Raw genomic sequence first — 15011 nt, 5'->3', positions numbered from 1 at the left:
CTGTTTACATAGGGAAAACATTAGTTTTACTGCTGAATTTAAGGCAGGAATTGACATATTCTATTCCCCAAGATTCTGAAAACTGAGAGAATTAGGATCTGAAGACAGAATACTTGCTGGCACAAGATTCCTGAAGCAGCATTCCTGCTCTGCTCAGCCCACCTGCACTCTGGTCCTCATACCAGCAATCCATAATAGCCAGGTCTCTACAAAGTTTCAACCTGTCAGTAATGATTATTGGCTAACATAATTTCATTCAATTGAATCAAAATCTAAGGCCAGGCCTTAGAGCTAATCTATACCACTGAATGAAATTCCTTTTCATTTTTCATTTTCAAAGAAAATGTACATTTATGGACAAATGATTTGTCATTGATTCTTTGCACTTAAATGAATACCTTATGACATAAACTTCAGTGCACAAAGCATCAGACTGTCACAATTGTTATAATCATATCATAAAAAACTTCTTGCATATTGTAGAAGCACTAGAAGTAGCATTCAGTCGTGGAAAGTAGCTTTCCATCATTTCCACCTTCATAATTCTTAAAACAAAAATTGCAAGGAGCCAATCACTGCCTAGCACACAAAAGCAAATATCGAACAGGAAAACATTCATATCTCCATACCTGCAGAGATTTATTACAGAATTATAGACAAAATTTCCTTGAAGGGGCATGCCTCAATATTTTCCTGTCTTAAAAACTGACAAATGAAATCCTGAAACTGTTTTAGTAGATTAAGAGAAGTGGTTGAATATTTTCATTATTCAGCTTTCAAGACTCCCTGACATTTGCTGAAAGGGCGTTGTGGCAGGACACAAGTGGTCAAGATTTTGGAAGGTGTCAGGGAGAACTTCTTGATACAGGTACTAGGTGGGCCAAGCAGGGTGATGCTCTCCAGCATCTGCTATTCACTGACAAGGGAGAGCTGGCTGGGGACGTGATAGTGGGTGGCAGCTGTGGCTGTAGTGACCATGCAATAGTGGGGTTCAAGATCCCGGCCAGTAAGAAAGAGAGTGCTGCAGGGGTCTAGCCTGGGACCTATCCTGCTTAATATTTTTATCAGTGCCCTGGAGGAGGCAGGGGCCTGCACACTCATCTAGTTTGCAGATGGACACCTAACGGTGAGGCACCAGCTGATATGCTGGAGGGCAGAGCTGCCTTTCAGAGACACCCAAGCAGGCTGGAGAAATGGGCTGAAAAGAACTTTGAGAAATTCAGCAGGGAGAAAAGACAAGTGCTGCCCCAGGGAAGAAGGCACTCCTGCTGCAGCCCAGGATAGGGAGGGACAGGCTGGGGAGCACTCTGCAGGAAGGGCCCTGGTGGGCAGCTGAGCATGGGGCAGCCATGTGCTCTCGCAGGAGGGACAGCCAGCAGCCTCCTGAGCTGTATTAGCAGGGGCACAGCCAGAAGACCAAGGGAGGGGATGACCCTCCTTTAATCCTCCACTCAACACTCACCAGACCTCATCTAACTATGTCCAATATAAGAAAGACATGGACAAACTGGAGGGAGCTCAGCAGAGGGCCCCCATGATGGTCAGGGCTGGAGCACTTGCCCTACAAGGACAGGCTAAGGGACCAGGGCTTGCTTAGCCTAAAAAAGCTTTGGGGGTACCTGACAGCAGCCTGCCAGTGCCTACATGGTGGTTAACAAGAAGATGGAACCAAGCTCTTCATGGCATGAGGACAAGAGACAATGGGCATAACCTGAAATGAAAGGTTCAGAGTGTATTTAAGGAAAAAAAATTCACCCTGAGGGCAATCAGGCAGTGGAGCAGGTTACCCAGAGAGGTTGTGCTGTCTCTCCTCTTGAATGTTTTCAAGACAAGTCTGGATAAAGCTCTGCACAACTCAGTCTGACTTCAGACCTGACCCTGCTTTGACCAGGAATGGACTTCTGAGGCCACTTCCCTGAATTACCCTGTGATCCTATGGTCCTAAGACTAAGTGATAACCTATCTCCCTCATATCTTCCTATAGGATACAACATATAAGCTGGCTAAATAACTAGAAGCAAATAACCTCCATTAGTTTGAAAGCAGAGTGATAACTATCTGTGTTAAAATTAGCATTAATAAATACAAATAAGGATACACCGTCAGTGTTCAAATACTTCCATTTTGTCATTTTATGCATTGCCAAATATTCCTAATGAAGTTTTGTTGCTATTTTGAAAACAGTCATGCAGATAATGGATTACTCCCCTTTCAGCTGTGCAGTAATGATAACCCTCAAAAACATCTGGATATTCCACAGTTTGAGGATTCACTGACCACAAAGAAACTGATGCCTTTTTCAACCAACTCTTATTTCCTCAAATAAAAGAAGAGGAAGAATGCACATGAACATTTGCATTACCAAGGTGCACGTTTGTTCTGTTCCATGACATTTACTAGCAACAAAAAAATTTCAAGAATTCTTGGAACGCATGTTAGAATTATATGCCTCACTGCACATCTTATATATGAGCAAATAAGAAACTACTTCTACATAAACTACAGTAAGCTTTATGGCAATCTTCACTAATTCCTGGAAAACAAGTTTTCACTCATTCTGGAAACTACAAATCTTCTTCCCACTATCTGGAGCATTCTGACTTTTTAACAGATATTAGGCCACAATCACCATCATGCTCACAACCTAGAAATAAATTCAACCAGGTAAAAATTATAATGTTCAACTCAACATTACAGCATATGTGCTCTGTTACCTTTGCATCCTCCTGTCTAAGCCAATAAACCTCAGACATTTTTCTCTGTGTAATACTTATCCCCATGACAAATACATAGAATAAAATGATGTTCGGACACAAAATATTTAAGTACATACATAATCCAATTTGCAGTATTTTTATGTGGACCATATGTATTCTGGAAATACAGTTCAAAACTCATCTTGCATTTCCCTTGTGGCTGTACACTCTTTAAATGTGAAATCCCCTCATGTTCCTGGATGGGTGATACGTAGATATGAGCTGTTGATACTTCAGATCAAGTACACAGGACTGCTCTGATGCTCCCATTGAGAGGTCCCCTATGACAGAGTGATTATTTATAATATTGTTCTAAGTCCTTCTTAATTTGCTGATGAGGTCCATTAACCTCATCATAGGATCTGAGGGATCTTCTACCTCGGTTCTCTCCTCTCTGAAACTCTCACCTAATCCTTGTCCTTAGTGAAAAAGGATCCAATTTCTCTCCCCAGTTCTACCATGTGCCCTCGAAGCATCCCTGTAACAGTCATTTCAGCAATTCAGAGTGCAAGAAACACACTACCATGAAGATGAACAGGGGAAGAAGTCAGCTTCTGTTTATAGGCTCCAGAAATCAAATGGAAATGCCAGTGGCTCTGTTAAGGCCACTAAATATGAATTTCCATGTCCCATCAGAAAAGGATGGCCTGCTACTGTATTCTGTCCTGCACAAAACATTCACTGAATACTTGAAATAAAACTTACAGATGCCTATATGTGGCAAAATTCTGCTTTTTACATAATTAAAAAAAAAAATCCAGAATTTTTATCCTTGCATTTCCGTATCTAGGTAGCAAGTGCAAAAAAATCAGAGGCCTGGTGTAGTAACAAGCTCTAACAAGAAAGATCTGAAATATGAAGCTGTCACCATAACTTCTATTTTCTGTGTGCAACTTGGTGCATCTTACAACAATACAAAGGGAGAAATTTTAATTGGATGCATTTTTAAAAACCCTAACTACAAAGCTCAAGCAAAGACAAGGTTTTTTTAGGTTGATTCTTAAGTAGAATTACAGAAAAAGACTCAATCCACAGTTACACTGTTTAGTGTTGCTCTGAAGAAGTTTGACTGGTTCCGGTTTCCTCTTACATGCACAAAAGACAAATGAAATGAGGAGCATTCCCTTACAGAGAGAGATGCGATCACTATTTCAGAGTGGCACAAAACTGACACAGAAAATCCTCTTCAACACTTAAGCCATCCTCAGCAGCCCCCTTTAATGAAAAGATTTATTTCTGAAGACTGATGAGGAAAAAGTACAAATGATCTGCAGGATGGCTCGAAGTACCTAATGTGGATGCTCTGAACTGCCCTCTGGATGTGCCCTATGGTCCTTATTGACTGTGGGAAAAGCAGTGGCAGGACGAAGATAGCTTTCTGGAGCAAAGGCAAAATAATAAATTTTTTAATTTAGTAATGATTTTTGGATTTCTGAAGTAGTCAAGTGACAATTCATTCTCTGCTGCACTGACATGTTGTCTCACAGTGGTTCTGTGTAACTTACAGAGGTATACTCCACTGAATTTTTGTTCTTCTCAAAGACCATTTTAGGAACAGGGCACGTATAAATGTGTCCCAGTATGCAGGAGTTTAGATCTGCCATACCCTCCTCTGTGGAAAGCTTTGTTGTATGCCAGTTCACTCAGACCTAGCTTTATCATTACATAGCATCTACAAAAAATGAGCATGTTTACTGGGAAACAGGCATGGACAAAATCGCAAAATAACAAAAATAACTAAATCTTATTAAGATTATATTTTAAAATAAAAATTTGGTTTCTTCATCTTCTTAGCTAGCTTCTATCTCTCCTTCTCCTAGTTTAGCTGAAAATTCTCTAATTTAAAATATAGTTTCTTTGTCCACGATGAGTGCTGCTCATGGAGGAGGAAAGGAACCAAGGAAGAACCAAGACTCTCTCCTACACCTTCGCAACCTTGCAGTCCTCAGCATTGCTTAATTCTTTTGCATATCTGGCTATAATACTATGTGTGAGGATTTAATATTGTTAAATAGTGAGAATTATTTAGTGAGAATTCAGCATTAGGAGAAATACTAAGTGCACAAACTGCTTGTTCATAGCTATTCTTTTTCTACTAATATCATAAAGACTGATCACAGTATTATCAGAGGCTGTAAAATTCAGAACAGGATAGTTCAACACAGCAGTGCATCCTCCTCTGCCTGTTTTTGGTGCTGCAGGGCACATTGAGGGACATCATCACTCAGGTTCCTGTCCCTCTGACCATATAATAAAGAGCCAGACACCAGCAGAACCACATACACCATTTCAGCTTGGGCTTCCTGAGTCTGCACACAGCCTGACACCATGACTCAGTGACAGGGACCATCCCAGTGCTTACTGCTCCCTCTGAGGTGTCACACAGACACAGCCTGCAATACTTTCACATGAGCTAATCTGGCAAAAGGGTGCAGAAACACCACCAGAGGTGTGTAAAGTGGGAGTCTCAGCACAGAATAAAGGAGAGAAAGGTGGAGAAAAGAAAGCAAAAGGCAGGAAGAAGACTGGCCTGGTAAGAAGCAGAGAGTCCAAGTTGTCACTTACATACAAATAAATTTAGGGACAAATGCTTTATTCTCCCTATGATCTCTGTACGAGTACCCCTGACATTACAGGGAACTGTGGAGTTTGGCCTCAGTCTATACTCCATCTGACAGACTATAAAATAAACACAGAATCTCGCCTTTTCCTCTTCATGAATTTGCCATGCCAGATCAAAGAAGTGGGAATTTGGGACCAGCACAGTACTGATGCAGCTGGCAGAGCTGTTTATTTGAGAGGCTAAATTCAACCTTCGCTTGGTCGAATAACTTAATTGTGCTTACTGGGAGCCTGCTTTTTAAAAGGTTCAATTCTTTCTGCTGCCAAGAATCAGAGTTTGCTTTCAGCATGTTGAAATTATCTCAGGGGAAGGCTTTTGTGAGCCAAACCATTCCAAAAGTGTTCTTACTTGCTTTCCACACTCTTGTGAAACAGGAGATTATGCAGCAAATCCACATTCTAAACCAGAAAAACTAAGGAGAAAGAAAAGCAAAAAAACAACCTGACAGATAAAAATAATAATCTTAAGCACATATCTTAAGTAACAAAATGCAACTTCAGATGTTAAGAGTTTTTAACAATCATTGTGCCCCCCATGGAAAACTATAATCAGGTTGCATTACTGACAGAACATACACTATGCAGATCTATTCAAACAAATTGTACAGGCCACTATTTGAAAATTATTTGACTGGTGTATATAGATGCATATTATCTTTATTTGTAAATTGTCCCATAAATTAAACAGAACTTATAAGATATAGAGAGCCTTCTGAAGAGTAAATAATTTTTCCTTTCTCTTGGTTTGCTTTTATTAATATGTCAGAAGTTTCAGGAAGGATGAGATTATCTTTCATGCTAGAATAGCAATGCTGACACAACAATATCGAAGCTATCATTGAAAAACATTAGTCTGCAGATAGTTTTCATCTATTGTACTGAACTACAAACATATTTCTTCAGGTTTTGGCGGCAATGCCTCAGTATGAAGGTAGACAAAAGGAGCAGCTGAATACAGCCTCTGTAATCAACAGCTTTATACTCTTCAAAATGTCTAGGATTATGTCGGGAAAATTCAGAGAATTTCTAAAGTTTAGAGAACAAGGAACCAGAAAGCTTTGAAGACAGATTAGTTAAAAACAGAATGTCTGTAAGTATTACGAATCATTTAATACAGATATGGGTGCAGATGGGTCAGACGGGTATCAGTTTAAATTCATATAAGATGTGACAGGTTTTGTCTCTTCAGTGATTCTTCTGTCAGCTCGAATAATTTGCAGAGGAATATATCTGCTTTTTCCCCCCTCTACAGAGGCATCTCATTCTGTCATTCAGTAAATACAAGTATCCAGGTGGAAGCCTTTTCTAAATCTGTTCACAAACACACTCGTGGCATGTTTGAAAATAATTGCACATGAAGCTCTAAGCATTTATGTGACTTGTATGCTTACAAAATAGGCATAATTTATAAGTGTTCCCTGATCATTTTCTCTGTAAACAGAATACAAGAAGAGCAATCCATAATTAGTGGTAGCTCAGTCTAAAGCCAGGGAATGTCGACATCCTATTTTATTTAGGAGTCTGTCATAAAATCTTCCAGGCTTGAAGCAATCTTAGGTGAGACACTTGCTAAAACAGGCAGATGACAGGAACAGCCAATACAGGTTAGCCAATGCACACCATATGAAATACTCCCGCCTACAAACATGTTTAAAATTAGCGTGCCATTCACCAAAAATAATAACAGTTTTTCAGTACATGATGCTATTTCATATTAAGGTGGAGTGAGTTAGGCTGAAGCAATGAACATAGAAAAGTAAAAGGTCTGTAGTCGCTCTACTACTTTGGTATAAAAGATAAGATATCTACAGGACTCATAAGCTGCCACGGTAAGGTGTGTCTGCTCGGAAGTGATTTTGAGATATTTGATCAAGTCCTCAGTCAGAAAGTAGATTTTATTAGATTCAATCTCATTAAATAACTTCAAATTAAATTTCTTATAGATTAGAAATATATCCTCAGAAGCTGAATATTTTCAAATTCAGTTGATAAAGCATAGTTAGACATCTGTGAGGCCTTCAACACAGCACTGCCTGACATACTGATGAAAATGCGTTACACAAAATCAATTTATCACATCTTAAATGGATTAAAAACTGATTAAATGAGAGATCTCAAAAAGTAATTCTTCTACAGTGGTGCTGTTTCTAGTGGAATTCCACAGCATCGATTCTTGATCATGGATAAAAATTCCAGTATGTAAAATTATTGTTCATAAGATTTGCGGAACTCCTCTTAATCTGAAATAATGTTAAGAAAAATCCAGATTCTACAAAGTAACTTGATGGTTTGGTAACGCGCTTCTTTGAATTACCAGTACTTTTAATAGAAAACTGTATAGCAGGGTTGAATTATTCATATCATACTTATTGTATAAGAAACTTTACTTTGAAGAATTTAGGAGGTAAGACGATTAACTAACTAATCATAGGTGTGCAACACGGTACAGTGCCATGACTTACATATTGATTTTTAATAACTGTTGAATGGGACATTGATGGAAACGCTGTACTGTGCACTGCAAGGTATTACATATTACAAGTCCATCTGCAGAGTGAATGACGAGGAACACCGAGAGAAGTTCCCCCAAACCTCTCTTTTTCACCCTCCAGCACAGTTCTTTGGGAAGGAAGAGATGCTTCTGACCTCTCCTCCTCCAGAAATAAAGTAGCAGATGTCAGAAGAGATTGCTGGTAATCAGAACTAGAGAACTCGTTTAGAAAGTAACACCAGGGTATATAAGCTAGTTCCCAAGCAACTGCATCACTACCTACAAGTACAAAAAAAGAATGGCATGTGATTTTCACATATATGGAAAAAGAATCCCATTGTATTTGCATAAAATAAGATAAAATGGCCAGGCCCCACATAATGGATCAGATAGCATCCTTCAGTAGTTCTGTACAAACACTGGAGTTTGCAGCCATATAATAAAATAAAGAGGCAAAAAAAAATTAAAATATACCAAAAAAGTTTTCTGTTCAGCAAACAAAAAAGAACTACAAAAATTATGTTTAAACTCGTAAGTTTCATCTGACTCAAAAGGGCATTTTTTTTTAGTTTTTGTGTCATGTTATTCAATCATTTTAGAATTCAGGTCACTTCAAAAGAAAAATGTCATTTCAAAGTCAAAATCAAGTAATTTCATTTTATAACATTAGAACAATATGTGCATTACTGAAAATAAATACATGGATATTTGCCTTAAAAACTAAGAACATTTTTATGTTTTCAAAAATCCCTTTTTATCCCCAACCAAATCTGTTTCTCAGATTGCATCCCATTTCACATTTCAGCCTCTCCTTACAACATCAATGAACCTGTAAATCAGGTGAAAATGTATTTCAGGATATGTAAAATAAAAAGGTTACACTGTGTAAATTACAATCTCCAAATGTGGATGCTACATTATTTCATACTATTGTTCACTGATGCTTTCTATCATTCCCTTTTTGAAGGAATGTGTGTAAAGGCTGTAGAAGAGGTGAGGCAAACATTATACTCAACTGTATTTATCTCTTCTGCAATGATTATGCAGAGAGAAAGTCAAAACAAGTGTAATGACTCATAAAAGATTAGCAAAATGTCCCATGTAAGTAGCACTCTTGTGATGACATCTATAGAGGAACCTCACTGGTAATCTTATGTTTGACAAACCAGGACCATGACAGAAAACAATAGAAGAATGGAGAAAAATCTCAGCCTAATGTAGCTCTGAAGGCAACTCACAATCAGCAGGTCAAGGTGCGAAAAAGCCATTTCACTCCAGTAATATTGTCATGGTATGCATAAATAAGAAAGGCATATACGTACACCTGCATGCTCTGGTCACTCTTGTGGTATTGATTTGCAAAGTCCATTGGGAGATTTCCATAAGAGTTGTATGGCTAAAACCGAGAGACACAAATAAAAATCTCAAGCATACATTTAAATTATTTCAAGACTGCTTACTTTTCAGTCTCATTAGATATAATGCAATCTCAGTTCTGTATTTAGACAAACTATATGCAACACATAAAAAGAGCTTCTTAAAAAAAAAAAAAAAGTAAAACTTAAACCAAAATTTAAAAGCCCACTCACTAAGAGCAAACATTTTGAAAAGTTTATGCCATCTACTTTTGATTGAGCACAACAGAAACTTAAACGTAAGCTTGTGAGACCTTTTTTGAGACTGATAACCTTTTATTAACCTAAACATTCTGTTAAAAAATCAGTTTCTGCCTTGTATTTCTCAGGTGGACCTCTGTCTAGAGTGGGAGGTTTTTCCAGCATTGTCACTGATACTTTCTGATTTGAGTTTGTTTTAATCTCACTTAAAAAAGAGATCAGTATGAAGTCTTGAAGAAATTGTAAATAATGTGAATCACATTTACAGTGAAGAAACAGCAAGGGTTTGTCAGTTTAAATGGGCATCTTAAATTGTGTTTAAAATCCTTCGTTAAATAGAAATGCCTGGCATGGTTCTTTTAAAATAATTCAAAATTAGCTTCTATTACCAGAGAAAATCAACTGAAACATCAATAAAGAGGTATAACACTTTTTGTCCTAGTTGGTGGCAAATTCATGTGTGGCCACCATACCATTCCTCACATTCACACTTAATCAGAGAAACAAAAGAATTATTTTTTTTAAATTCTCCCAAATAGCAAGTTCACAGGTCCTCCAATGAGACAGTTCCTACAGAGTCAAGTCTTGGACTGAGATGTTATGGGAGATGAATTTGATCCAAGCGACCTGTAACTATACCAGGAGTCATCCTCACCAGGTAAAAAGCTAAAGGTGTTTTGCCACTCTCTCTTGTCGAGAAAATGCATCATTCACAATTCATATCTCTTCTGAGGACTTCTACTTTACTTCATAATCCACAGAAAGCTGGCATGAGAGAGTCCTTCCCCTTACCAGAGGGCAATCTACTCTTCACAGATTTCTCGCTCTTAAAACCCAGTCTGGCTGCTTATGAGAGCAACTGTACATGGTCAGACTGAAAGCAGATCTCTGCCAGTGAATAGTTTCTAACAGTTGTCAACAGCAGAAGCCCTGTAAGAAGTTTATACAGAGCTTTTAACAGGGTAAACATGCAGTGATAACTTCACCAGAACATGTTCCCAACCTCTAGCAATTTGCATCGCAGTTAACTAATTCCTCAGGCAGAGAGGGCATTATTGTTTTTAGTAAGAACTTGGTGGTGTTTTCTTCATGGAAGTGACCATTTCTGAAGCCATGTAAACTTTTAGAGTCCACAACATCCTGCAGCAAGCAGTTCTGCAGCTCAGCCACAAACCATGCAAAGAACACCCTCCACCTCCCTGCAAAGCCCAGCCTGACTCTCCTCTCCTTTCTCCTCCTTCCCGCACTGACTCTGGGGTTTCATTCATTCTCTTTCAGCACTCTGTCCAACCTAGGGCACTTCAAAATTTCCTGATCCCTGACTGATCAGTCCTGCATGGAAGACAGCTGATCTACTACAAAGCTTGATCCCTCCAAACATTATGAATTACATGTGCCACTTGCCTGTCATATTCATCTTGAGATCAAGAACATTTCAGGGCTCTTCCCAAAAGACCACTAAGGCTCCCATCTTTGTAATTAATATTCTTGTTCTCTGTTTTGTTATGTGAAGAACCAGTAGGTTACGGCATCACCTTATTTGCGTTGAATGTTTGCAATCCGTTGCACTTGTCTTACTGGTTTCTCAGATAGTTAAGATGCAAGCTCAGGTAAACAAAGATAAATAGCACCACCATGAATCATAACACCAAACCTGTTATGATAAACACAAAAAAAAGCCTAATCAATCTTGGAAGCATGCTGTAATATATTCCCTACAACCCACATTGCTAAGCATATGAGACAAATACCTAGGAGTTGTGACATAATTTCCAATTACTGAAGTTTGAGTGGGACCCCCAGCTAAGAGAACATGCTCTGCTAAGTGCCTGAAGAAAACCATAACCTCCACAGGGCACCACCTTGGAAGGCACAGGATCTGTCGTGACCCTGAAGGAATAATTAACTAGAAATGGTCACAATATTGCAGACAGATGTCAAGGAACTAACCAGGGAATGAAGAAGTCCTTCCACAATGCCATTTTGACAATTTAATGCAAGCAGTCTCACATTCCAGAATGATCACATAAAGTGAACCTGAACCTAAGTACCTTCCGCAACCAAAAAGCCACCTTAGTCACCACACCTGTTCTCTCAAAAAGCTCATGCTGAAGTCCAAAACAGATTTCTGACTTTGGAGGAGAACTTAAAGGAAAAGTTCAGTTCCCTACCAGAATAATGACAAATTCCAAAAGCATGAAAATGAAGTAGAGTTAATACTCTCTGGTAGTAGTCAAAATTTTTTTCACTTTTAACTTTCATTTGGAATCTCAGTCAATTTACACCACAAGAAGAATCTGGCTCCTACCTAGCATGGGTAATTTTCACTCATTGTCTTTTTTCTATTTGAAAAATACTCTCAAGAATGTGTCTTTACACAGGGGAAACAAGATCTCATAAGAAGCCCTGAATATAGATCATTCCTCTGCCCAGATGCCTTCTATGAATGCCAGATAAGACACTCAAAGTGCCCATCAAAACTATGTGCTCATCAAAAAAATCATAGCCACTACTATACCATGCTGTTGGGTCTATCATCCATTTACAAAGATACTTTTTTCTCAGAAGAGTGCAAGTACTCAGAGAAAGACTGCCACATGAAACTTTGTCAAGATTCTTGCTAACTTTACAAAATCTTAAACAAAATTTTGATTTGAAATGAAATACAGGTCTAAACAATATTGTCCCAGCTTTGTATTTGTACAAAGATCTCAAAGTCTTGTCACTTTCCACACTTTAGAAAGTCCTGGATGGAGGTTTTGAACCCTGGGGATTCAAACATACACCTGAGGTCTTTTAGAATGGCACAAGTTACCAGAAAGCATAGTTTTGAAGTCTGAGCTGTAAAAGGTAGAAAGTTTTGCTAACACCACTGTTTTCCCCATGACATTACAGCGTAAGTTTCCCAGTCTTTCTCAGAGGCTGAACAGCCATGTGAAATTCTGCTCACTCACTGGCACAGGCAAGGTGTTCTAAAAGAGGTCTCGGCACCTGGTTTGGTGCAAATTGAGCCTGCCTTTTGCTAAAGTAGCAAGAACTCTCTTGCAATAAGGAAGTGTAGCAAGTACATACTGTAAAATATTTTTATCAAAGCCAGCAGAGATAGAGACATCGTTTGCTGCACCCCCTTGACAATGATTATTTTGACTTCTCAGCAGGTCTTGCAGGTGATACCATGTCCCAAGCCCAACTTCAGTCTCCCTTACACATTGAACAAACAGTGCCCTTCTAACAGTTACAATCTTGTTATAAACTGTGCGAAAACTTCTGTGAAGTTATGCTGCTGGAAAGCAGCCTAACTTATCTGCAGTTTCCAGGAGAAAACCTTCTTGTGTAATCGCAGTATGCACCAGGACAGATCCTGGTTCAAAAATAAAAGGCTACAATGTCTTACGTAAATCTGGGGGTTGAGTGAAGAAAGGGCAGTGATCTGGAGGTCATAAATATTCTGGCTATGCTTACTCCATATGCTCTAAAGTCCAACTATAAATAGTCTTCAAATTGCTACACATTTCAAGAAAGTTGAGTAACCCAGCTTTCACTTTGCAATGTGAGGGTAAAAGTCTAATGATGTCACAGAAGGGCAGAGGAAAAGAGCTGCTGAAGCCATGTAGACATCTGCTGAAAGGGTCCTAGCTGTGAATTTCCATAGAGAGAACCAGCTGGCTTTAACACAGACAAAGAAATGAGAAAGTACAAGGCCAGCCAGAACAAGGTCAGCTCTGTGTAGGGAGCAAGCAAAGCAGCTAAACGCTGACGTGAGTGGTCTATGGGAGGGAGAAGGGAACAGCCACACAGACCTCTGCTTCTGCATGTCTAATTCCCAGCAAATTCTACAGCCAGCTATGACTTTAGACTAATTTTCTTTTACATGTCCATACAAGTCTTACATAGGTATATGCTTGGGAGCAAAAGCACCGCAAACAGAAGTTGGGTCATCTGCCACCCCTTTCCAGCCTATTTACTGATAAATTTCATTGACTTTGAAACACACCTCCAAGAAAAAATTACTGATGTGCTGGACCCTGTAGCCTTCTTGCTCCCTCCGTTCCCCCATGCCTCTTTTTATCCTTCTTGTGTTCCTTCCAGCTGATGGCACTGCCTATTCAAACTGTTACCCTAGTCCTGGCCATCCCACATCCCAGGTAGCAGCTAGCTGAATTTCGACACAATCACCAGCACTTACTTATGGGGCCAGAGCTGCTTCTCTCGTACTGCCCTTGCAACAGCTCTCAGTGAGTTTTCAATGTGACAATGAAAAGGACTCTGTCATCTGTTTGGCTTCACACAAAATGTCATCCATCACTTTGGAAATCACTTCTCCCACACCCCAAATTACAATTTTGGATAGATGCTGAATTGTAAATAAATATCCCAAGAGCACTCAAAAGAGAAGCTGACTCTTTTCCCCTTCTGTAACAATCAAAGCAGGTGAGCCCCGGCATTTCAATAGGCAAGAAAAAAAATGTAATCAACATTAGCTTATTATTGGTCACTCATATTAGCATGTTACTTTCCTTTTGAGAGTTACATCTAAAAGTCCTCAAAATATCCAAACAAAAGAAAAAAGCTATATAACATTCCTCTTCAAGGACATTACCAAAAAATATCAATTTAAATAATCTCCCTAGAATCACAGCCAATTTATTTTGAAAACAGAAATGAAACAGGTTTTTTTATGAACAGTATTCTATTCCAGGCAATCAAAGAAAGCAGATTATGAAAACTAGTATTTGATCCATTTTTCACAGGCACAGTTCAGAAAACATCTATGCTTAGGCCACAGATCTGTGCCTACAACACTTTCTTTGAGAAGTCCCTAGATGAGCTAAGCTCATTGATCTAAGATTTTGTGGATTTGAAGTTTTTGAAGGGCAGCCAAAAGTTTCACTTCATTTTTCAGCTCCTTCCAGAACTTGAGATCTTGCTTCTGTTTCCTAAAACACTTAAACATATTTACATTGTAAACAACATAACGCTGAGATGTATGAAGTGGGAAAGGTCAAAAAAAGAAAGGCATCCTTAACGTCTTGTTTTCTATTTCAAGTTAACCATTGAGGACAGGTCTTGTTCTAAAAATAGGTCTTGAAATCTGGACTGAAAAATAATGTGGTTTTTGTTTATTTTCCTAAATGTTGTCACACTCCTCTCTCTAGCACTCCTTTCAAGATGCACAGGTTCAATTGCTTGGCCCCTGTGTTCACTTTAAAACACTTTCTGACACTATGAGGATGACCTTTCTCCACAGAACTTCTCATGAACACTGCCTCTCCATAAGCCCTTTGAAGGACACATCATAACTGAAGTGGATAATTTTAACTGGCTACATAAAGATTCTGAAAGTACTTACTCAGCTTCAGACAGAGCGCAAGAGTTGCATACTGCACTGGAGTACTCATCAGTATTAGGTATTTATTCAGAATGCCAAATCCTTTTTCCAAGAGTCTGCTACCCCCAAGCAGCTCCCAAATGGAGAACGCTGTCTGCCATGGAATATGTTTTCCTTCAACCTTAACTGATCCATAT

The 15011-nt window shown here is 38.9% G+C and overlaps 1 protein-coding gene across 2 annotated transcripts in view; it reads right to left on the bottom strand.

Moving 5' to 3' along the window:
* Positions 1–9231, bottom strand: part of TAFA2 (TAFA chemokine like family member 2) — a 177830-nt gene extending 168599 nt beyond the window's left edge. For both annotated transcript variants that reach the window (XR_012623588.1, XM_074827361.1), the window contains exon 1: positions 9192–9231. Coding sequence is in view for 1 of the 2 variants with exons in the window: in XM_074827361.1 (XP_074683462.1) it covers positions 9192–9199 (8 nt within the window). In the remaining variant the exon portion in view is untranslated. The remainder of the gene's footprint in view (positions 1–9191) is intronic.
* Positions 9232–15011: the final 5780 nt, after the last annotated feature.

Source organism: Strix aluco, chromosome 5, assembly GCF_031877795.1.
Source record: "Strix aluco isolate bStrAlu1 chromosome 5, bStrAlu1.hap1, whole genome shotgun sequence".
In the NCBI taxonomy this organism is placed as follows: Eukaryota; Metazoa; Chordata; class Aves; order Strigiformes; family Strigidae; genus Strix; species Strix aluco.
The sequence above is the reverse complement of the archived record's forward strand: the minus strand, read 5'-3'. Positions and strand labels throughout refer to the sequence as shown.